Consider the following 25,857-nt stretch of genomic DNA (forward strand, 5'->3'; position numbering starts at 1 on the left):
AACCGGTATTTCCCTAGCACTTTTCCATGTCAATATCCTAAGTTTTATAACAACAAAAGGTATTTGATTGAATGTAAATAATAATTGTTTCCCCATCCTGATTAATTTGCTTCTAGTTTTTCTTTTTCGTTGCTATAGATACTACAGTGCTGAATATTTTTGCATTTGTGAGTTTATAGCAAATTCCTTAAAGGGGCCTGTTGGATAAAATATACTCATGTTTTATGTTTGCAACACACTACAAAATAGTGTTCCATGCAAAGGATGCAGAACTCTGGTGAGTGGTTGTCTGAATTTTGCTAATGTTTAAAATTTCTACATAATTAGTATGAAGGAAAAAATGGATAGCACTACAGACATTATAGAAGAGGGTATTCTGAACAACTTTCACCCACTACAGCAGGTCCTATGATCCTGAGCTGGAACAGTGGGTTGGAAAATGAATGAATAAATACAAATTATTACCTAATATTAGAAGTGTTTGTGTCTTCCATCACCATAGCCTATAGTGATGGATCATGGGTGCAACAGAGGTGGGAGAACTATAGGGTCTACACCTGGGGGAGAAATGAAATACTCTACAAAATCAATATTGATGTAAGAAATTTAATCTTTAAAAGTGTATGGGTCTTTATTAAGAAATTTTGTGGTTTTGTGACCAGAAATAAGCCACAAGAACTTAACTCTTGTTTGTATCAATTAGTCTGCAGTAATAATGGTTTTGTTATACATCATTTCACTTAAAGCTGCAGTTTTTAAGAAGCTATGAATGTTAAATGAAGGCTTATGGTATTTTTTTTTTTTAAAGATTTATTTATTTGTACAAGCACTGGGTTACAGTGAAGCGTGGGAGGGTGAGAGGATTCACCAGAGCCAGAGTGGGGAACAGAACAGGCAGTCCGATGAAACACACTGCTGAGGGAAGCAGCGGGCAAGGCAGGAGAGGTCTGTGCGCCATGTGGGACCCTCGCGGGCAGCCAGGGATCGAACCAGCGCTGCAGAGGCTATGGGCAGCTTCGCAGCCCAGCCCTCAACTGCTGCACCACCAGGGGAAGCCCGCTTACGGTATTTTTAAAACAGATGAAGTGGATAAATTCTTAGGAAAAAGTAACTTGCAAAAACTTATACAAGAAGAAATAGAATATCTGAAAAGTCCTGTGCCTATTAGGTCAATTAAATCTATGTTTAAGAATCTTCCCCTACCAAATAAGGGATCAGGGAAAAAATAATTATAATAAATTAAAAAACAAAATTAAGAGGCAACAATAAATCAGAGCTACTCTGCAGGAGGGGGGAGGGAGAGGGATCAAAACGGGGAGGGGAGAGCACAAGGGAGTATGGCGATGGTGCATGGGTGAATTTGTGGGTGGGAATTTTACAGGGACTACACCTGAGAAGAGAAATCAAACATTGTACAACAATGAACAATGATGTAAAATATATATAAAATTTTAAAAATACAGGAAAAAAAAAGAATCTTCCCCTAAAAAACCCCCAGTCCTTAAAGGGCTTCAACAAGGTATTTATTAAATACTTAAGGAAGCAATAACAACAATCTCACACAAATTCTTCAGAGAATAAAGTCCTCCAATTTGTTTTCTGAGGCTGGCATAACCTTGACACTAAAACCTCACAAAGACATTTAAAGAGAAGAAAAATCACAGGCATCTTTGGACATGTAATCAACTTATAGGCACTTAGTGATACTATAGTGATTTGTTATTAGTTACCTTCATAAGTGAGAAAAACGCTAAAGTTTAGTTGGTGTTCAATGAAAATTAAGATGTAGGGGCCTCCCTGGTGGTGCAAGGGGTTAAGCACAGCACTATGAAGCAATCCGCAGCCTCTGCAGCACAAGTTCAATCCCCAGCCCGCCAGAGAGCAACCCACATGGCACAGCAGACCTCTTCTGACTTGCCCACTGCTCCCCTCAGCAGTGTATTTCAGTCAATCTGCCTGTTCTGTTCCCCACTCTGTCTCTGGTGAATCCTCTCACCTCCCGCATCTCTGGCCTGTACGCCAGCTCTTGTATGCATAAATAAATAAATCTTTAAAAAAATTAAGATGTAATATTTTTTCCTAACTAAATTGATGCACTCTGAATTCCACTCATGCACTACATGGGATCTATGGAATCCAGGTTAAAAAAATTCTGCACTGAAAAAGTAGTGCAGGGGGCAGTCTAGACCCCTAGGGACCAGAGCTCCAGTCCAAGAGAAATCCTGCTAGTTCAAAGTCTGAGCCAAAGCCTCTGCTGGGATGCCATGGCCTTCGAGCACTCAGTCAGTTGATTTCTCTTAAAAGGATGCCTCTTAATTCCACATTTCACACACTTCTTTGTTCTCCTGCTAATATGATTTTATTTTGCTTAATATAAAGGACTTGATGACATATTTCAGCTCCTTTATCCCCAAGATAACAGGGCAGAATTGGAAAATCAAGCAAACCATCCCATCGATGACATCAGGTTATCTGACGGCACTTTTGTAAATATAACATTTTAAACTGACACGGACCTTTGTGGCCACACTCTACACAGGGCCAACTCAGTCCAGACCATGCTTTCACAACCTTTGGAAGGTGACCTGAGAAATATAATAGGACTGGGGTGTGACCTGGCTCCAGCTTGCATACCTGGTGCGGCCTGAGCTAGCTGGCACTGAGGATCCCTTGAAACCCATTTGGAAAGCTCAATGACTACGTTTTTTGGATATCTTCCTAAACACTATTGGGGAAAAAAATGACTAAATTCAACACTACAGTTTTACCACTTCTTTTGAATTAATCTGTATGTAAACGAGGTAATATTTTAAAAAATTAATCTTAATACTCAACTAACATTCTAAATTATGAAATATTTAAATATATAGCAAAGTACAGAGTAAATACAGCAACTATACTATGTATAGGGCTACCCAACTCCACAGATCTAGTCTATTTTAACATTTTGCTGTGTGTCTAAAAAAATTTCATAAAAAGATTCACGGTACTATTAAGTTTCCTGTATGCCTTTCCCTATCCTACTCCCTTCTTCACACTCCAGAAACAACCACTATTCTGAATTCATCATTGCTTAATATAATTCCTATAGATGTTTTTGTAGTTTTATAATACATGCACAAATTCATATACTATACTGAAATAATTTTTAAATGTTTCAAACTTTATATGTATTGTATTACACCACCTGTGCTATTATGAAGCTTGCTTTTTTTGTTCAACATCACATTTTTTGAGTTTTAGTCATGTTAACAGATGTGGCTCTAGTTTATTTCTTTTAATTGTTGTGTATGATTTCACTGTTAGAACATGTCTTAATTTGTGTATCTAGGATTTTGTTTTTATAAGATCTCTTCCACTAAATCTCAGCTCAACTCCTCAAAGAAACATATACCTAAAGAGAACCAAGTAGACCTTTAATAATTGGCTTCCTTTAATTTTTAGTAATTCTTAGAAGATGAGCACAAGTTTAAGGGAGAATAAATATTGTAGAATGATGCTGCTAAGTTAAATTTTCAAAAGGTGTGGGCAAAGTATATCTCACTAAAATAGTACTAAGATGAAGTTAAGCAATTTTTCTGGCTGTCAAACAGCCAAATCCAATTCCTTGGCCATTCTATTTTTTTTTTTTTTTATAGAGGCATGTTTTCTTTGTTTGTTTGTTTGTTTGTTTTGTTTATACATGCACTGGGTACAGTCAGAAGCGTGGGAGGGTGAGAGAATTCACCAGAGCCAGAGCGGGGAGCAGAGCAGGCAGAAGGACCGAGGTACACTGCTGAGGGGAGCAGCGGGTGGCAGGAGAGGTCTGCGCACCATGTGGGACCCTCCTCCGGTGGCCGGGAAGCAGCCGGGGATTGAACCGGCGCCGCAGAGGCCGTGGGCAGCTTCGCAACCCAGCGCTCAACCGCTGTGCCACCGGGGAGGCCCTCCTTGGCCATTCTAGAGGGTCTGCAAGCCACTAAAATCTTTTGACAAACTTCCTCCTTTCAAAACTTGTTTAAGTGGATTCAGTGGTTTACAGCTAAGAACTCTGACCAATACAATGTAATTCAAACATTTTAAAGAGCCTCCTAGCAATTTCTCTTTCTAAAAACATCCCAAATGTCACCTTTGTTTGGCAACACACCTAGAAAGAATGCATAAGCGATAAGAATAATACCTATCAATTCTTCCAGAATTTTAGAGATAAAAGTTATTGGATTCTTGACCTTTACAATAAACTTTAACTTCTCTCATTTCTACTATTCAAAGTACACAAGTGAATATGAAGAAATTTAAGAGTTAAAGACAGAATGCCAGGGAACAGAATTTGTTATATAAATAACAGAACATGAATTGCAAGAAAATGAAAATGTGGCCTGTCATCTTGGGTGAGCCCTAGAATTTATCCTGTTAAATATGCTGCCTCTGGCAGAAGCAGAAAGAAGCATCTTTTAGAAAAATATGGTTGCTGCCTTTCAAGATGTAAATCTCAAAGAACTTATGATATTTTCCAAATATTTCCAAGGTTTCTTTTAATAGAGTCAAACAGACTAGGTTTAACTCTTCACTTGATAGTCCGTATCTACGTAACACAGGCAAGTCAGTTAACCTCGTTGAGAGTCAGTTTTCACAGATGCAAAATGGGGATTATAATACCCAACATCTTAAGGCAGTTGGTGGATGAAAGGTGATACACACGCAAAACACTTGCCATACAGTCGTCATAGTATAAAGGGCAACTCTCATTCATGGCACTTTGTATGTCCTCTTCTTAAAGCACCTAAACATATGCTAAGTCTCATTCATCTGTGTATATCAAGGACCTGGTATGGGTGAACAAACAGTACCTAGTAGGTGATCAATAAATGCTTACTGACTAAATGAATTAGAGATAATACAGGGAGCTACCCACTCGTCTGCTGCTCCCTTTAGGATAGCATTTCAGTAGATCTGCCTGTTCTGCTCCCCACTCTGTCTCTGGTGAATGCTCTCACCCCCTGCACTCTGGCCTGTACCCCAGTTCTCATATGCATAAATAAATAAATCTTTTAAAAAAGAGATATTAATATCAAGAACAAATACTTATTACTTATTATATACTTTGATATATACTATGTATACACATATGCAAACACACATATATTGAATCCATATAACAACCCATCAAGACTCAGGGAGATTATATAACTTGCTAGAATTCCCACAACTCCTAAGTGATGGTCTGGGATTCAAACTCAAGGCCTGAATCAATGTGTTTATTTACTACATCCCGCTCAGCCAGGGCAGGAAGGTGACACCTGAGCTGGAACTCAGAGGATGGCATCCCAGGAAGAGGAATCAGAACACGCACAGTTGGAGTGAAAGAGCACAGCATGTTCGGGCTCAGCAAGTGGTTCTCTACAGCAAGAAAGGGGTCCCTGGGCAGGAGGCGCCAAAGGTGGGTTAGAATAGTCTGTGAAGGCTGCAAAATGCCAAGTTTTTATCTTAGGGCCAATGGGGAACCACTGAGAGACTGATTGACCAGGCAGCAGCGTGCTGAGCACTGTGCTTTTAACAGCTCATGGAGGAAGAACTAGAATGAGAACCTGAAGAGCAGAGTGGAAGATCGATAGGGAAGGCTGTTAGCCATCTGCCCCATAGTTCCCATCTCAGAAACTCTGATCATGGGCCTCCCTGGTGGCTCAGGGGTAAAAGTCTCAGTGCTATCAAGCTATTGCCAGCCACTGTGGCAATAGAGTTAGATCCCCAGCCAGGGAGAACCCACATGGCGCAGCAGACCTCTCCTGCCTCGCCCACTGCTCCCTTCAGCAGTGAATTTCAGTAGATCCATCTGTCCTCCTCGCCACTCTGTCTCTGGTGAATCCTTTCACCCTCCACACCTTTGGCCTATACCCCAGTGCTTGTATGCATTAAAAAATAAACTAAATCTTAAAAATAGAAAAAAAAGAAACTCTGATCACCTATCTCTATATTATTGTCGAAGTGACTTCTTAACACCGCTGACAGACTAAAGGCTGAGCTCTATATAAACTGGCTCACACTTCCTAGATGAGTATTTCATTCAGCAAAGTTTCACCTGGTTTACTTACCTGGTGGCAGAGGAACTGAAGCCACCCATAAATGAGCCTGGCTCTTCCCTTCTGTTAGCACCACTTCCCTTTCTCTGTAGACCTTTGTGGAGCGCTTGAAAGGTGTCCCCCACTCCCGCCAGAGCCTAGGCCTGTCTGCAGAGCTGGGCCTTCAGAGCACTTATTTCTGTTCTAGTGATATTTTATTCCTTTGTTCTCTTAGACTCTGAGATAGTCACTATTTTTATACCATTGTATAACTATGGGAGACTATATTTTAAACTCAAGCTCTTATTTATCTTATCTTATACTTTTGTATTGGCTTTTTGCAAAAGCACACTCAAGATCAGAAGAAATTCTCAGCCCCACTTTCAAACCTGGAAAAAGATAAACTATACAAAATCTGTTTAGGTAAATTCCTAAAAACAGAGTGGGGAAAATTATAGGTCTTGCCTTTCAAAGCCTCTGCCCTAGCAAAGGCAAAGAAAATCTGTCCTGCCAGATTGTAAAATGTCTTGGTCTTCTCTTCTGCTAAATCATGACCAAATTTTGCTTCTGAAGGAGGGCTGGTACTATATTAAGCTTAACACTGCTTCACATTAAGGAGGTTGATCAAAATTTAATGAGAGAATAGAGTTCAGAAACAGACTATATACAGCCAATTGATTTTTAATAAAGGGTAAAAGGCAATATAGTAGAAAAAGGCAGTCTTTTCAATAAATGATGTGGAAACAATTGGAAATCCATATGAAAACAAACAAACCTCAATTTCTGTTCTTCAAAAAACATCATTAGCACCTCACACCGATTAGGATGGCTACTATCAAAAGCCAGAAAATAGTAAGTATTGGTGAGAATGTAGAAAAGCCCGAACTCTTGTGTACTTGGTGGGAATGTATAAATGGCATGGCTGCTGTGAGGCAGTATGTGTTTCCTCCACAAATCAAACATAGAATTACCTTATAATGTATCAACTCATCTCCCTGTTTGTAGACCAAAAAAAACCTTGAAAGCAGGATGCAAACAGATATTTGTAAGACTTCCATATTCATACCAGCATTATTCACAATGGCTAAAATGTAACAACAAGCCAAGAGTCCACTGATAAACAAATGTGATCTATTTTATATATGACATATAAAATTATGCAACATACACAGCAGACTATTATTCAGCCTTAAAAAGGGAATTCTGACATACACTAAGACACAGTGAATCTATAAGGGAAATAAGCCAGTCACCAAAAGGCAAATACTGTCTGAGTCCACTTAGATGAGGTTGCTAGAGTAGTTAAAATCAGAGACAGAAAGCAGAATAGTGGTTGCCAGGGCTTAGGGAGAGGGCGGATGGGAGTTACTGTTTAATCGGAACAGAATTTCATTCTTGCAAGATAAAAAGAGTTCTGGAGACAGAAGGCAGTGATTGTTGCACAATATAAACATGCCTAATGCCACTGAATTATACACTTAAAAATGGTTAAGATGGTAAATTTTGTGTTATGTATATTTTACCACAATAAAAAAAAATGGGAAAATGAAAGACATTGTCAAGAGAATGAAAAGACGAGCCACAGAGTAGGAAAAAGTACTTGCAAAATACATAATCAACAAAGTTCTTGTATCCAGAACACATAAAGAACCTTCAAACTCAATAATAAGAAATCAAAGACTCCAAATTTTTACAGAAGGGAAGTAATTTGAACAGATAGTTCACTAAAGTCATTTAGATGGTATACAGTTAATAAAAAGAATGTCATCATTATCAGTTGTTAAGGAAACACAAATTAAAGCCACAAGACACTACTAGACACCCCTAAGAGGGCTAAAATTAAAAAAAAAAAATTATGACAATGGGCCTCCCCGTTGGCGACCTCTCCTGCCACCAGCTGCTCCCCTCAGAAGTGTATTTCGTCAGTCTGCCTGTTCTGTTCCCTGCTCTGGCTCTGGTGAATCCTTTCACCCTCCCGTGCTTCTGACTGTACCCAGTGCTTGTATAAATAAATAAATAAATCTTTAAAATAAATAAATAAAAATGACAATAACAAGTACTGACGAGGATGCAAAGCAACTAGAATAGTCATGCATTGCTGGGGGAATTGCAAAATGCTACCAACACTTTGGAAAACAGTTTGGCAATCTTTTAAGAGGTTAAACATTCATTTTCAAACTGTGGTACAGCCATACAATTGAATACTACTCAATAAAATGAATAAACTATTGACACGTGCAACTAGCTGGATGAGTTTCAAACATAATGCCAAGTGAAAGCAGCATGATCCCTTGAATATGACATTCTGGAAAAGGCAAAAAAAGACAGCAAAGAGAACAGGTCAGTCATACATCCTTGCAGGTTGAATGTGGAGAAAGGATAACTGCAAAGAGGCCTGAGGAATATTGTGGGGGCAATGGAAATATTCTCTGTCTTGATTACAGTGGTTACTGAATAACCACACAAGTTTATCAAAACTCACAGAACTTTGTAGCCTTGGGTTATACCAAAAGAATGATTTTTACTGTATGCAAATTTACCACAATAAAAACTTTTTGAAAATTCAAGGAGAGAAGATGTCAGGCCTAGGGTAGGATATAGGGTATGTGGTGGAGTAGAAAAACAAGTGCTCACCAATAAGTGCTTCCACACCTGACAGAGTTAATAGCTACTTAAATGCTGCACTTGCCTGATGAATGCTATAAAATGCATTTGTTCTAAACAAAACAAAAATGAGTATGTTGAGTTTTTCCTTAAAAAGGGGAAAGAAAATAGGTCTCTCACTGAAGTCTGTGAAATTAAAGTCAATGGCGTCTGACTTGAACATAAGTGAGCCAAATGCTTAGAACAAATTTATGATATGCTAAGCATGAAAGCTGAATCTTAATTAGAAGGGGGGGTGAGGAGAGGGTGAGCACATGCATGTATAAAGTACAGTATGAATTCTTATTGGAACACTGGCTTTTCTTGAAAAGGTTACATTTATTCAAGTCATGTTGACAAGGGGTGCATTTTGTTATTCAAGATGCCCTGAAACATTGAAAGCTTAGGTTAAATATTAATTTTGAAAGGTAAGAAGTATCTGTCATCAAATGTTAAGTCACTTCTCTTCATTTTTTAAACAGCTTTAAGAACCAGGATTTTAAAAACAGAATGGCAAACAGCCTTAATACAAATAATAACTACAAAGAAACCCTTCAGTTTTTAACTTGAAGCAGCTACTGAGAATTAAAATGTGTTATTAACTTAGGTGATTACATAATCCTCAGCATCCTTAAAGACAAATGCTTATTAGGCCCTGTTTTTCAGAAACCATGCTATCAGTATTTTAATACATAACAATTAGAAATAATTTCAAATATTTTGTTAATTTTATTTTAAACATATCTTAATAAATATTTTAAATTAATATTTGCTTCATTGTATTTTAAATAAATATGCACTCTCATTTGGGGGGGGATATATGTTAAAAGTCTGTAAGAAAGGAAACTAAAGAAAACAGATTTTAAAAATATTTTTAAAAGAAATTTAAAATACTTAACTTTAAACATCTAACAAATTAAGATTTAAGATCTAGAAAATATCTTATAACTTTTACATTATATTATATGTGTGGCTGGCTAAATGCTGCTGATCTTGGCACCATATATTACTGTCAGAGCAAGTGAGGGGAAATGCATATATTTACTTCCAGAATCATTTGTGACCAGTATTTCCTGAGTTCTGCCCATTCCTGCTGAAAGGAGCCCCAGTGAAGCCGGGCACTGTGCTATACCCCGTCACTCACTCCCAACACCACTTAAAGAGAAGTCATTTATTTCAGAATTCAAATTGAAGTTGTATGTTCCATTCTGGAAAGAAAGTCCTGCCACTCTGAGTATGGTCCCTCCCAATCTGGGATACTCCAGTCAAGCATAACCTAGGGCAAGTTTATAAAGCCCTCAGAACTACCTCTAGGGCACCGGACGCAGTCAGGGAGACTGTCCGATAGTTAGGAATGCTAAATTCAGAGCCAGGCTCCTAAGAGTTTACCCCATGAAGACATTTCTATTTGCTTAAGTGGATGCTTTCTTAATTGATAAGTAAAATAATAGATATGGATTTAAACATGCTTGGCAATCAAACTGTATGTTTAATTTAAAATACATTTAAATCAGGATACTCAAGATCTAAAGTTGTGGTGTTAAGACTAAAGCTTATGAATGTATCCCTTTAAGGTTGGTTAAACAACAGTTGTCACTAAAGCCCAACGAGTAGAGACATGATTTCACACTGAATTCATAATCATTTCTCTTTTTAAGGGACAAGCACGATTCTCAAAGGACTAACTCAATTTGACTTTTACATTGATCATTATCACAATGTTGGGGAAAAACACCTTTAAAATGACAACTTTCCAACTCTAATCTTCCTTCAAACATTTCATTTGAGTAGGTCTAAAAGTTAATCAGGAGACTCTGATGTCTAGGAAGATAGAAGACATAGACAAACATCTTTCAATTCTTACAAGTAGTAAAAGCCATGGGCATTATTTATAGTGCAAGTGTAAGACTCTGAAGAGTAGAGAAGCAGCAGATCAGCTATGCACTTTGAGACCTGAAACACCACATGGCAGTGATCCCTGGATTTTCTTTATGCCTCATATGGAATTGGAGCTGAAGAAACTGGCTATGGGAGAAACCAACAGTTGCATAAAAAGAGTCCCCTTCAAAACTCTTATTCTTTATAACCAAAGGACCAGAAAAGGAGCAGTCTTGCAAGACAAAAAATTCTGACAATAACTGTTTTACTACAGCCAAATACCACACATTTTCACAACATATATACATACATATAAGCAGCGGCCCCACTGCACCCACACCAGCAAAACCTGCAGAGTACCTAAAATTATATCCTAATCAGAATGTAAGGAGGCACCCCATCACCTTTGTGAGGCTCAGTAGTAGAATGGAGGGGACTAGGAATAAATCCATGAACTTGAAGACAGAATAACAGAAATTATCTGATTTGAATCCACAGTGAGATAAGATTGAAAAAAACAGTAGACATAAATCTGTGGGACTATAATAAAGGATTTAATATTTGTGTTATTAGAGTTCCAGAAGGAAAAGAGAAAGGACTGCACTGAAAAGTACTTTGAAATAACTTCCCAAATTTGACAAGATATAACTCTACAGATTCAAGATACTGAAAGAATTCAAAAGAGGATAAATCCAAAGAAATCTACACAAAGACATACCATAACTAAGCTTTTAAAAACTAAAGATGGTACAGTTACTTTGGAAGACAGCTTGACAGTTTCTTAAAAAAAATTCTTGCCATACAATATAGATAGCATTGTTCCTTCTTGATATTTACCCAAATGAGTTAAAAACTAGTGTCACAGAAAACTTGCACACAGAAAATTAGAACAGTTTTATTATAACAGCTTTATTATAACACATGGAAGCAACCAAGTGAATGCAGTAGGTAAATGGGCAAACTACAGTGTATGCATACAATGGAATATTATTCACATCTTATTAAAAAGATATAAGCTATTGGGCCTCTCTGGTGGTGCAAGGGGTTAAGCACCACACTATGAAGCAATCCACAACCTCTGCAGCACGAGTTAAATCCCTGGCCTGCCAGGGAGAAACCCACATGGCACAGCAGACCTCTCCTGTCTCGACCAGTGCTCCCCTCAGCAGTGTATTTCAGTAGATCTGCCTGTTCTGCTCCCCACTCTGTCTCTGGAGAATCCTCTCACCCCCTGCATCTCTGGCCTGTACCCCAGTTCTTATATGCATAAATAAATTAAATCTTTAAAAAAAAAAGGATATAAGCTATTAAGCCATGAACACACACAAATGAAAAGACACATTACTAAGTGAAAGTCAATCAAAAAAGGGTACATAATATATGATTTCAACTATATGACATTGTGCAAAAGGTGTAACTACGTAGACATTAATAAGATCAGAGGTTAGCGTAGTAGGAGAAATGAATAAGTAGAACATAGAGAATTATTAGGGCAGTGACTTTTCTGTATGATACTATAATGATGGGCATATGTCATATTTGTCAAAACCCATAGAATATGTGATACCCAAAGTGAACCATAACATAAACTGTATATAATGGATGATAATGATGCCTCAGAGTAGGTTCATCAATTGTAACAAACGTACCACTCTGGTGCAGGATGTTGAGAGTGGCAACAGACTGCGTATTAAGGTCAGCTTACTATGGGAACTCTCTCTACTTTTGCTCAATTTTGCTGTGAATATAAAACTACTCTAAAAAATAAATTCTATTAAAAACACTGAATTGAATTAAAGTGAAAACATAGCACAGCAAAATCTGGGGGATATGGTAAAAATAGTTCCAAAAAAAATCTGTAGCACTAAATGTATACCTTTGGAAAGATAAAAAGGTTCAAGTCATAATCTAATTTCCCCTTCAAGGACCTAGAAATGAGCAAAATAAACCCAAATCCAACAGAAGGAAGAAAATAATATATACTAGAACAGAAATCACAAAGGTTGAAAACATAAAAGCAGGGCCTGGCCGCCAGGCGAGGGTCCCACATGGCACGCAGACCTCTCCTGCTGCCCGCTGCTCCCCTCAGCAGTATATTTCATCAGTCTGCCTGTTCTGCTCCCCGCTCTGGCGCTGGTGAATTCTCTCACCCTCTCGCGCTTCTGACTGTACCCAGTGCTTGTATGAATAAATAAATAAATCTTTAAAAAAAAACATAAAAGCAATAGAGAAAAATCACGGAAAAAAAGAACTGGCTCTTTATTATGATCATGAAAATTGAGAAACCTCTAGGAAGACTGATGGAAAATGAGAATGGAAGACAAAAATTACCAGTATCAGGAATGAAATGGGGGATATTACCTCTGATTCTACAGACATGAAAAAAGTAATAAGGGAATAATTTTATTTATATAATATAAACTCACAAATCTAGCAACTTAGATAAAATAGATCAAATCCTGAAAAATAAAAAATCTTGTCCAAAATGCAAGAGATAATGTGAAAACTTTGTATCTAAGGGCCTCCCCTGGTGGCGCAGCAGTTGAGCGCTGGGCTGAGAAGCTGCCTGCAGCCTCTGCAGCGCCGGTTCGATCCCCGGCTGCCAGCGAGGGTCCCACATGGCGCGCAGACCTCTCCTATTGCCTGCTGCTCCCCTCAGCAGTGTACTTCGTCAATCTGCCTGTTCTGTTTCCCGCTCTGGCTCTGGTGAATGCTCTCACCCTCCTGCGTTTGACTGTACCCAGTGCTTGTCTAAATAAATAAATAAATCTTAAAAAAAAAAAAAAAAAAAACTTTGTATCTAAGAAAACTGAATTTGTAGTTAAAAAATCTCTGGGACTAGATGAATTTGACAGGAGAATTAACACCAGTTCCATATAATTTCTTCCAGCAAACAAAAGAGAGGACACTTTTCCACTTTTTTAATGAAACTTATAACAAACCAGATAAAAACAATGCAAATTAAAAAAATTATATACCAATTTCACTCATGAATACAGATATAAAAATCCTAAACAAAATATTGGCAGGGCCTCCCTGGTGGAGCAAGGGGTTAAGTCTCAGCACTATGAAGCTATCAGCAGCCACTGCATCACGATTTCAATCCCTGGCCAGGTAGCTGACACACATGGCACAGCAGACCTCTCCTGTCTCACTGGTTGCTGCCCTCAGCTGTGTATTTCAGTGGATCCACCTGTTCTGCTCCCCACTCTGTCTTCTGGTGAATCCTCTCACCATCCCCACACCTTTGGCCTACACCCCAGTTCTTGTATGCATAAATAAATCTTTTAAAAAATACTGACAAATAAAATTCACCAATATATAAAAACTATATACCACCACCAAGTTGGTTTGCTCTAGGAAAGTAAAGCTGATTGAATATTTAAATATCCCTCAATACAGCCTAACAGATTAGAAACTAAAGAAAAATCACCTGCTCATATTAACTGATGCAGAAAAAGCACATGACAAAATTCAGTATTAATTCTTAATAAAATATCAGGGAAAAAAGGCATACAAGGGAACTTTCTTCAACCTAATAAGGGCATTTACAGAAAACCTACAGCTGACATTACATTTAATGATAAAAAATTGAATCGTTTCCCACTGGAACCAAGGCAAGGATGTCCATTTCTATTGCTCTTATTCAACACACTTCTAGAAATTCAAGTCAGTGCAATAAAGCAAGAAAAGAAAAGAAAGGCATACAAATAAGAAATGAAGAAATGTAAATGTTCTTATTTATGACATATTTGTCTCTATAAAATAATCCCAAGGAATCTACAAAAAAATCCTCTTAAAACTAATATGTGAACTCAGCAAGGGCATGGATATAAAAAACATTACAGAAATCCACCATATTTCTATGTACTAGCACTGGACATATGAATACAAAAATTTAAAAATACAATGCAATGAAAAAACACTTAAATATTAATCTAGATATTAACAGGTCTTGTACATGGAACATTATATAATATTTAAATTAAAAGAATATTTAAATATTTTAATAATTAAAATAAAATATTTAAATATAATACTCAAACAAAATATTTAAATTATCTAAATACCTTTAATTAGATAAATTATTTAAATTTAAATATTTTATTTAAGTATTTAAATATTTTGTTTGAATCTAAAATTTTAAATATTTTGTTTAAATATTTAAATACTTAAATATTTAAAACATTTAAATAAAATATTTAAATCATCTAAATATAATATTTAAATTATTTAAGTAAAATGTTTAAATAAAAGGAGAGACATATTCTGTCCATGGGTTGGAAGGCTCATCATGTACAGATGTCAAGACTCCTCAAGTTGATACACAGGTTTAATTCCTATCAAAATCTCAGCAAGATGTTTTACAGACAAGATTATTATAAAATTTACATGGAAAGACAATAGAAGTAGAACAGCTAAAGCAATTTTTAAAAAAAAACACAATCTGAGGGAATCAGTCTATCTTATTTCAAAACGATATATAGCTATGATCATCAAGACTCTGGGGTACATGCAAGCGTATAGACATTTATCACCAGAACAAAATTAAGAACCAGAAACAGACCCACACAGATATACCAAACTGACCTTGGTATATCTCTCACAGAGGTGCAAAATAAATTTAAACAGGAAAGAAAGTCTCTCCAACAAAAGTGACAGAAGCAATGAGACATCCATAGGCAAAAAAGTCGAACCTAAGTGTCATGCCTTATAAAAAAATGAACTCAAAATGGATCACGGTCTCAAAATTGAAATACAAAACTCTCGGGAAAAGCTTAGGAGGGAATCTTTGAGATCTAGTGCTAGAGAAAAAGTTCTTAAAATGTACATCAAAAGCATGATCAATCAAAGGAAAAACAGGTATATTAGACCCTATCAAAATTAAAAACTTTAGGGCCTCCCCGGTGGCCCAGCGGTTGAGCGCTGGGTTGCAAAGCTCCCCGCGGCCTCTGCGGCGCCGGTTCGATCCCCGGCTGCTCCCCGGCCACCGGAGGAGGGTCCCACATGGCGCTCAGATTCTCCTGCCGCCCGCTGCTCCCCTCAGCAGTGTACTTCGGTCCTTCTGCCTGCTCTGCTCCCAGCTCTGGCTCTGGTGAATTCTCTCGCCCTCCCGCGCTTCTGACTGTACCCAGTGCATGTATAAACAAACAAACAAATAAATAAATAAAATACGTGCCTCTTTAAAAAAAAAAAAAATTAAAAACTTTAGTACTGCAAAAGGCCTTGTTAGAAGTATGAAAAGTAACTATTTGCAAACCAACTAACCGATAAAGACTAATATTTAGAATATGTAAAAAATTCTGAAAACTGAACAGTAAAAAAAAAAAAAATCCAAAATAGATTGGATGAAATTAAACTTTTCACCCAAAGTAAAAGACATGCAGGGACATCTCACCCAAGATATACCTAAGGAAAATAAGTGTACGAAATAAAAAGATGTTGAACTTCATTGTTCATCAGGAAAATGCAAGTTAAAACCACAATGAGACACTACCACACACTGAGCAGAATGGCTAATATAAACTATAGTGACAACATCTAATGCTGGCAAGGATGTGTAGAAGGATATAGGTTATTCATATATCATTGGTGAGAGTGTAAAACGGAACATTTACATGCTTGGCACTTTTTAAAAAAGTAAATGTGCAACTACTGTTTGATCTAACAATTGTATTCTTGGGTATTTATTCACAGAAATGAAGATGTATGTTTACATAAAAACAGCAGCTTCATTCCTAATAGCCAAAACCAGAAACAACCCAGACATCCTCCAGAGTGAATGATTATACAAACTGTGGTATATCCATGTCACAGAATACAACTCAGCAATTAAAAAAGAAACTACTAATACAAGCAACAACCTGGATAAATCTCCAGAGTTATGCTACATGAAAAAGTCTGCTCCCGAATCACATATTGTTTGATTCCATTTATATATAATCCCCAAATGACAACAGCTAAACAATGTAGAAATGAAGAACAGACTAGTGGTTGTCAATGCACTAAGCGGGGGACAGGGATGGGAGGGAAGTGGGTGTGGTTATAAAGGGGTACCCTGAGGCATCTTCCTAATAATGGACTTTTTCTGTAACTTCACTATGCCAATATCCATAGCCCAATTGTGATATTGCACTAGGTTTTGCAGGATGTTAAATGGGTGGGGGAGCAGGTTAAAGGGGACAGAGGGTGTCTATGATTTCTTACAACTGCAAGTAAATCTACAGTTAACTCCATGAAAAGCTTAATTTAAAATAGTTAATCAGTCTGAATCAACTTCAGATCTGTTCTGGCATCTGAAACAACTATTGCTTCCAAAAGCATTCTCTTTGCTGTAATTTTGTTAGCAGTCCAAAGGTTAAAGGTTTCTGAGTTGATCTAAGTGTTGCAAACATTTGGGGGAAACATACCTAGCATTTTGGGCCAAAATATCTTTCAAAACAAACTTGCCTTCAGAAATCTCATCAAGGGATGTGATTCAGCTTACAAAATAATTAACTGTTTAGAGTTGAAATGTTCATTGCATATTAATTGAGATTTTTGCTTGTTTTATTATTATTCAATTCCCTTAAATTAGTTATTTCCCTCCAATCAGCTATGGAAAATCTCTTTTTTATGTCAAAAATTTTTTATCTGTAAAACAAGGACATTTTCATTAATATTTACACAAAAAGGCAAAGTTCCCTCACTTCCATTCCAGTCTTCTCCTCAGAGATAGCTGTTATCAATATGAAGTATTTCCTCCAGATTATTTTTTGTGTTTCTAGACAGCTATACAGTTTTATGTATCTAATTTCCCCCCACAAAGATGGGATGGCTCCAATTTCTTTTTCCCCCTTTCAAATTTACATGTCAATATATTTAGATCTATATTTAACTTATTCTTTTCAATTGTCTTGCAGTATTCTGTGGTATCGCTGCGACCCTCATCTGTTTTCCTGCTGATACTACAATGGTTCCAATATTTGCTACTGCAAGCAATGCAGCCATCAGTGAAAATTCTGCATGTTTCTCTGAGCTCAAATGAGGGTATTTCTCTAGGACTGAAACCCAGAAGCAGAACTGGGGCACTGAAGGTGAGGCCCACACTGTTGACTGGCTCAACCAATACCTGTTGCCACTCATTTCTGATCATCTTCTCCCCTCCTGCCTCATGACCACAAAGGCTGGAAGGCTGGACACTCACTACTTGCAGCTGTGATGGCCTTGGGACTCAGCTCTGGTCAATTAAACATCAGCAAAAGTTTGTTGGATGGGGCCTAAGAATGTTTCTGCTTTCCAGGCAGAAGTGTAGATATGACTGGCATTGCACCTTTTTCCTTCCCTGAAGGAGCCTGTGATATTTGGAGGGGTAGGAGCCAGGTTACAGCATGAAGGAAAGCCAAGAGAACCACAGTTATGTCAGTCCTACTATCAATAAGCTGCTGAACCAGAGCCAGCAGCAACCTACCTCCAGACTGCGTGTTATAAGAACAAACTCTTCTTGGTTTAAGCTGAAATATAAGACTGGTTTTCTGTTACTTACAGCTAAATGAGTTCCTGAGTGATTCAGTAATAAACTATTCCATAAAAACTTGTCTGTACTCACTTGATTCTTTCACAAAAATCTGTAAGAGGGGCCTCCCTGGTGGCGCAAGGGGTTAAGCACCGCACCATGAAGCAATCCGCAGCCTCTGTAGCACATGTTCAATCCCCGACCGGCCAGGGAGAAACCCACATGGCGCAGCAGACCTCTCCTGTCTCACCTGCTGCTCCCGTCAGCAGTGTATTTCAGTCAGTCTACCTGTTCTGTTCCCCACTCTGGTGAATCCTCTCACTCCCTGCATCTCTGGCCTGTACGCCAGCTCTTACATGCATAAATAGGTAAATCTTTAAAAAAAATCTGTAAGAGTATCCATTTCCCAAAACTTTTACTTACTTTGTCAGTCACTGAAATGTTTAACCAAGCTGACACAGGAGCATGAAAATGTTTCATGTAAAGTGGTGTCATTTCATATATTGATATAGTGGCCATTCAGAGTTCCTCTTTAATGATTTTCTCATTCATATCTCTTATCAACTTTTCTACTGTCCTGTTTGACTTATTGATTTGTAAGAGTACATACATTCCCAGACAGTAAAACAGGCTGAATGAAACTTAGAGGCAAATTTGTCTCCTTATCTTTACACAAGTAATCAAATCAAACATAACCAAAAGAAATAAAGCTTCTGCGACAGGTCATGCTGATGGTGACAGTCATCCCCAAGGGGTGCATTATCACATGGCAATATGTCAAGAAGTAATTCAAATTGTGCAAAACACCATGTCTATGCTTAGTACTACCTTTGCAAATCTACTCCTTAAAGGTTTATAGAAGAGAGGGACACTGGTGAGCCAGGCAGAGTCCTTAAACTGCATCACCTCCTTTAACCCTCTCGTCCAGCCCAACAAGCAATCATTATCTTCCTTTTTTACAGAATAAATGATGAAAGTAAAATGTAAAACCAGTAATTTTTTCCCCACCACTAAAGCATACAACTTTCCAGGCCCCGTACTTAGACACGAAATGATTAAGTTTATCTAAAATTAAAATTATGTAAAATACATTGTGCCTATCTAGAGACATCGACATGCTTAAGCTGGAAACACTGCTGAACCTGTTTAGTGGCTTAGGAGTCTGATGAAGTTATTCCAAAGTTTGGCTCTAAAGCTTATTGCCATATTATAGTTAACCAAAATTACCTCCATTTTTTTAAAGTGGAAAACTAATGCTTTCAAGTGGGAAAAACTAAAACCGGGGATTTAATGCCTCGGCAAAGGACCTACCAGCTAGCTACCCTACCCCATAGCAACAGGAAAAGAATTCCCCAGTTAGCAACCAGCCAATCTGACACTAGAAAACAAATAATATAAGCTGTAAAAGATAATAAAAGATTGTCACGAAAAATAATGTAAACAAGTTGAAAAGAACAAGCACCATTCTCGAGTATTTGTACATGGTTTGTTTGGGTTTTGGATAAATTCACTTTGCTTTCAAAGGCCTAGCAGTGGGAAGAAAAGGCTCCAGCTCCTGGAGGTAGGTCCCAGCAGCAGCCTGGCTGAGGCCCTGCCACACATTTCCTTGCTTTCCTTGCCACACCTCTCCTCACAAGTGTGGATATTCTCAAGGGCCAAGCGTCACACAAGCATATCCACAGCAATGGAGGAGCACAGGATTCAACCTCCTTGAAGCCTACTGTCCCTGATGGGCCAACCCCCGAGAATATGCAGGCCTAGGCCCCAAGAACTGATAGGCCCTATAGCCAGAAGGCCAGACCCCCTAAGCACCGCCCACTTGGGCCCAAGAAGACAAGGAGATTCACCTGGAGCACAAGCTCACAGAAATATTTTAGCCCATTTGTAAGGCACAGGGGAGTTTGAATGCCAATTTTATGTAAAAGAAACCAAGTTTGTATATGCAAAGTCCATAAAAGTACAAGTGCTGTCATATACCCAAATCTAAGGGTACCACTGATGGCGTCCCACATTTTCCTAGTGGGCTGTCCAGTGGTCCCTGCATGGGAGCAGCAGCGCAATACCCTCACTCCCAGCCTGCTTTCTCAGACGGACTGCACACCTCACCCCAATGGCACAGCAAGGGCAATAACACATGACAAGAATCTGACTCTTTCCCCAAAGCCCGCTGTGACCAGGCCAGGCGTGGAAAGCGGAGGGGGACCCAGTAGGATGCTATTGACCTCAGCCCAAGTGTTTGAGGGGTACAACAGAGGGGGGGGACAAGAGTTAGTCACCAAAACAAGTACTTAGCACTGCAAAACAGTCTGACCAAGTCTCAGGACAGCTCACGAGAGGGACAGTAAGCAGCGAACTTGAGAGAGGGGACATCAAGCCTCAGAAAGGGGCAGACACAAAGAACAAGAACAAGAAGGAAACAGAAGAAGGTGATGGGGCCAAAATGTGCCCAAATCAAACCAGGCGCTGCAGTGCAGTGCCAGTTCAGCCCTTGGTCAGCTCTTGGGAAGAGACACACCTGGCACCCTAAGGGCTCTGGGAGGGTCCATTAGAGATGGGTCCTAAAAGCTTTCAGGGAAAACCAGGCCTTGCAGAAGCTCCCAGCAGGCTGTGGCACTAAAATAGGCAAGAAGAGCCCAGAAGCGGAGAGGGGTGGCTTAGCACAGTCCCTTCCCTCCAGCACAACCAACACAGGCAGGCACATAGCCACATTGTCGGCCGCACGCATGTGCACACACAGGCTTGCGGTCAGGCGCACAGGCATGCACACAGGCTGTGTGTGAGCGTACACAGATACACTCTCCCAGCGAGTGGACATGCACACACTCCACAGCCTCTCAGGTACATAGGAACCTCTACATAAGGGACAAACACCAACTCACAGCCTTGGGAAGAAGCATGCTCACACCTCTCTGTTGAGTGCACCCAAACCCTTTTAATCTCACGGTTGGCATGTGTGCACACAACATGTAAGTGCACACACTCACACCCCACAACCTGTCATGTGCACACACACACTGATTACCTCTCTCCTGTACCCACAAAACCCACCAGGGCATACGCACTCACAACCTGTCTGGAGCAAACAAGCTCAACTTCTCCATGTCAATCACAAACTCACACGCTGTCAGGGTCACCCCCACACACTCACGGCCCCTCGAGAGATGCACACACACACCCCCATACTCCCACCCTCACCCGCACTCCGCCGGCTCAGGCACAGGCACACTCACAGCCTCCCCTCGGGCGCACCCCCACACCCACGCACCCTCTCGCCCGGCGCACCCCTCCCCCAGGCCTGAGCCAGCTCCCGGCGGCAAACTCCGGCGTCCCGGGGTGTGCCCCCGTCCCCCGCCGCCCGCCCGCCCGCGCTCCTCCTCACCTTTTTCTCCCGAGCCCGGCGCGCGGCCCTCGTCCTCCTTGGGGTTGGTCACCTGGGTGATGATGGCCGGGCCGTCCATGGGTGCGCGGCGCGGCGGCCGCCCGCCGGCCCGGCCCCCCGCCAGCCAGGCGCGCGGGGGCGCGGCGCGGGGGGCGCGCGGGGCCGCGGGCCGTGGGGGCGCTCGCCGCCGCCGCCTGGGCGCGCCCGCCGCCCGGCCCCGCGCTCGGGGAGTGGCGGCCCTGGCCCGCGCCCCAGCTCCCGCCGCCGCCGCCGCTGGGCTCGAGCGGCCGCCGCCTCGTCACCATGAACCCCGGAGCCGCGCCCGGGAAAGCCGCGCTCGGGGAGGCGGAGCGGGAGGCCGGGCGCCGCGGGAAGCCGGAGCGGGCGAGGGGGAAGGAGCGAGTGCGGAGCGAGGGCGGGAGAGAGGGAGGGATGAGGGAGGGCGCGAGGGAGAGACGGAGGGCGGGCGGGTGGGTGTGTCCCTGCCCGGGGACCGGCCTCCGCCGCCGCCGGCGCGGCCTGCCCGCCCTGGGGGGAGAGGGGTGCGGGGTGACTCGGAGGCGGCGAGGGGAGGGCGGGGGTAGACGGCGCGCGCGGCGGGTTTGGGTGTCTTGGGCAAATGAGGGGGGGTGTGAAGGGTTTGGGATGTGGGGGATTCCAGAATTGCTCTGTCGGTGCACGTCAGGGTCCTGGAGTGTTTGGGGGTGTCTGGGGCCCTGGGCTGAGTGGGGGTGAGGGGCAGGGGTGGAAGGGAGGTGGGCAGGAGTCTGGACGAAGACTGGAGTGAGGGGCGCCGAGGGCACAGGCCTGGCCCCGCGGGTGTGCGTGTGGGTCCGGAGGGGTGTGCGGAGTGGGGTGCGGGAGCGGGTCCGGGGACGGCGTCCTGTGGGGCGCCTCTGAGGAGGGGCGCCCAGGTGCGGGCACCGGGGACTGTGGAGCGCGGGCGCGGAGGGCAGCGGTCTGAGGAGAGACAGGCTTCCAAGGAGGGGCCCCGACCCCTCGCTGGTCCGCGGGGCTCCCAGAGTGCTGGTGTGAGGAGGAACACGCGTGAGAAGATTCGGGGACCGCCGGGGTGTACAGGGCGGCGGATGGTGTGGAGAATCCCGGAGGGTCCGGGTTCGGGGCGCAGGAGCGACGGAGGTTCAGGAGTGGGGTTCCGAGGGGGCCGGAGCCCCAGGGTGGGGCGCCGGCCGAACGCGCCTCAGCCTCGCGTGGGCTCGACGCCCGGCCCCTTGGCACGTGGGCGGTGCGGGCAGCGAGGGGGCCTGGGCATTTCCGAGTGTTCTGCCGTGAACCGGGCCGAGCGCGCCCGTCGAGAACTGAAGGGAGGACTTGGCCCGTGACGGGCCGAGCTGGTGAGGGGCTGTGTTTCCAAGGTGGGGCGCCGGCCAGACGGGAAAGCGGCCCCTGGGCCTCGCAGGCTCTGAACCCTTTGGCGCCCGCGCCTTCTCTCTGCAACTTGGAAGCCACATTGGCAGCGCCGTGGGCCCGGGGGCGGGGCGGGGCCGCAGGGGGGCGGATCCGGGGCGGGGCGCTCGCGCTCGCTCGGCCCCCCCACCAATCAGGGGGGCCTGGGTGGGGCTGCGGGCGTGACGTCGCGGGCCGGGCTGAGTGGGCGGGCTGCAGCGCAGGGCGCATGCCACCCCAACCAGGTTGCGCGCGCATTTCAGGCCTTGTAAGTCCGGCCGCGTCGTGGCTTCCACAGGTGAGGCCGGTGGGATCGTTCTCCAGGCTCCACATCCTCTGGGGTCTGCAGCTGGTAGCAGCCAGGCGCCTGCTCACCAGGGTTATCACCGAGCCTCGCCGAAGTTTGGAAGTACTCCTGCGGAAAGGCCTCTGGCAGCCACACACCTCCAGGTGTCCCCAGGTGTCACTGGGGTGCTTTCCCCCCATTCACAGAGAGCCCAGAGTGCCTGGGGGCTTAAATCCCATCCCCCCCAGGAGAGCCCTGAGCCTGGCTGACTCGTGTGAGAGTGTGAGTCCAGCCCCCAACCCTTCTTTCGGACAAATCGGAGACATCTGGGGACAGCTGGAGACAGGTGCCAACCATTGGACAAAAGACATCAGGGTTAGGGGTGCCTTTGCTGTAGACAGCCCTGGGGCAAGGCTCCTGTGACCCAGGCGAGAAAGCGCTTCAGGGGAGCTGCTATAAAAAGCAATTGCTAGGCAAGATGTAGGTGTTTTATTCCCAAATCCACATCTAGACCTCAGATGACTTCCTGGCTCTGTGCAAGTTACCAGTTGCCTTGGGGTCAGTAGCTGCCTTTCAGACAGCACCTTTGGGGCCTCAGTGAGTTTCCTTGGGCAGCCAGCCAAGGTTGATGTGAAGTCTCCCCTGTGGTTAGAAAGGCAAGCTCTAGTGTAGGTTGAGTAGTCCAAGCTCCAGGGCGTGCCCTTCCTGACTTCCCAAGCATAGAACAGCCTCTATGGCACCCACAATTCCCTTGTCCCAACTTCTAATGCTCTTCACCTTTGTATGGTTGGTCCAGGTGCTAGCAAATTAAAAGCTTCTCTGGATTCAACTTTATAAACTACTGAATTCTAAGGGGTTAGAGAGGGACCTTCTAGAGATAGCTGTATTTGGGAAATATGGTTCTCCTCTAATTCTTAGCGTATAGCTACATTCCTATATAAGCATTCCTGGTGTCCGGGGGATGAAGCATCCCATTAGCAAGGGCCGGTTATGGGAACGCTTGGACTCATCCATCCACATGCTTGATGCCTGGATTTCTTTTGGGTAGGAAACATCCAGAGGTTCTGCTAACTCAGGCTGGGAAGTTCACAGTTCAGGGATACAGAGCCAAAGGAAGTGATTTTCATAGGGTCTCTCCTGTTTGACTGTTCCTGCAATAATGGCTCTCCAGGACCCCACAGTGACAATTTTCCCTTACCTGCATTCTCCACAGTCTTCAACTTCTTGAGGTCACCCTCCCTCCCCCCAAAAACCTTTCTTCACCCAAGTTTTTGTTTCAGGTTCAAGCAGAAAATAGCTTGCTATCTTTTCACTCCTTCTATACTCTATTCATTTCAAGTTTCAATATATTTATTTCACAGATATGAATAGAGATGAAAAAAACTCACCCATAGTCCCATCACAGTCCTGAAAATTTTTATCCATTTCTCTCCATTTCTCCCTGCCCCTGCCTATATGTTGATACAGTTTTAATGCAGCAATAAAAATCCGAAGGTTAAAATGATAAGATGAGCATTTTTCCACAGTGACATAATCATTATAACTACCAATTTAAATGATTGCAAAATACCTCACTGAATGAGTCCTAGATAAGATAGCATCTTGATTTTAGAGATGAATAAAGATTCAAGAATTGCTACGGGGACAATTGATTAGACATGAGGACAAAACACATTCTTGCATTCGTTTTATATCAAGATGCCTCAAATTAAAAAAAAATTCACATATAAATATACCAGAACATATAGAAATATTTTTATCTTGAATGGGAAGGGCCTAAAATTGATAAAAATTCCAGAAATTCAAAAAGGATAAGATTGACTACCTATATATACATTCAACAAACATGTATTGTGTGCCCTTATGTGCTATCTTGATGTTCTAGACATTGGGGATCTCTGAGTTGTCCAAAAGAAGGGTTCGGGGGCTGGACTGACACTGTCACACTAGTCAACCAGGCTAAGGACTCCCCTGGGGGATGGGGCTTAAGCCCCCAGGCACTTTGGGCTCTCTGTAAATGGGGGTAAAGCGCACCAGTGACCTGGGGACAGGTGCCAACCACTGGACAAAAGACAAATGGAAAATGTAGGAAGGAACATAGCCTAAAAAGAAAGAAGTACATTAAAAAAAAAAAAAAAAGATTTCGTGTGGTGGCAGCTCTGAGCCCAGGGAGTAGACACCATGAGCAAAGCTCACCCTCCCGAGTTGAAAAAATTTATGGACCAAAAGTTATCATTGAAATTAAATGGTGGCAGACATGTCCAAGGAATACTACGGGGATTTGACCCCTTTGTGAATCTTGTGATAGATGAGTGTGTGGAGATGGCAACTAGTGGGCAACAGAACAATATTGGAATGGTGGTAATACAAGGAAATAGTATCATCATGTTAGAAGCCTTGGACCGAGTATAAGCAGTGGCTGTGTTTGCCAGAGAAATCAGTTGCTTCCCCATGTCCGCTTCCACAGCATCTTTTTACTATGATATAAAAATTGGGTCATGTACATTTTCTTACTGAACTTTTTGTTAAATAAACTTTTGTAATAGCAAAAAAAAAAAAAAAAGAAGAAGAAGAAGAAGAAGTACATAGCATGAGGGGCCAGAGACTGGAATGCCAAGGGCCTGAGGGCATGGATGAGGACTGGTGAGCCTAGACTGAGGAACCAAGGACAGGAGCAGGTAGAAAGAAAGGGTGTGAGTGAAGGCAGCCGGGCCTGGAGTCTCAAGTAAAA

At 42.2% G+C, this 25,857-nt stretch overlaps 2 protein-coding genes across 5 annotated transcripts in view; one reads left to right on the top strand and one right to left on the bottom strand.

The window, feature by feature from the left end:
• Positions 1-21,512, bottom strand: part of CTDSPL (CTD small phosphatase like) — a gene marked incomplete at both ends in the record, with an annotated part of 112,051 nt that extends 90,539 nt beyond the window's left edge. For all 4 annotated transcript variants that reach the window (XM_084247605.1, XM_084247604.1, XM_084247603.1 and 1 more), the window contains one exon: positions 21,434-21,512. In XM_084247605.1, coding sequence (XP_084103731.1) covers positions 21,434-21,512 — 79 coding nt within the window. The remainder of the gene's footprint in view (positions 1-21,433) is intronic.
• Positions 21,513-25,075: 3,563 nt separating this feature from the next.
• On the top strand, positions 25,076-25,538 carry LOC311180286 (small nuclear ribonucleoprotein G-like; the record flags this gene model as incomplete). The annotated part of the gene is made up of 1 exon (XM_084247990.1): positions 25,076-25,538. Exon 1 carries the CDS (start codon positions 25,308-25,310, stop codon positions 25,536-25,538), a length of 231 nt encoding a protein of 76 aa, XP_084104116.1. The 5' UTR covers positions 25,076-25,307.
• Positions 25,539-25,857: the final 319 nt, after the last annotated feature.

Source organism: Talpa europaea, assembly GCF_964194135.1.
Source record: "Talpa europaea genome assembly, chromosome: 11".
NCBI lineage: Eukaryota > Metazoa > Chordata > Mammalia > Eulipotyphla > Talpidae > Talpa > Talpa europaea.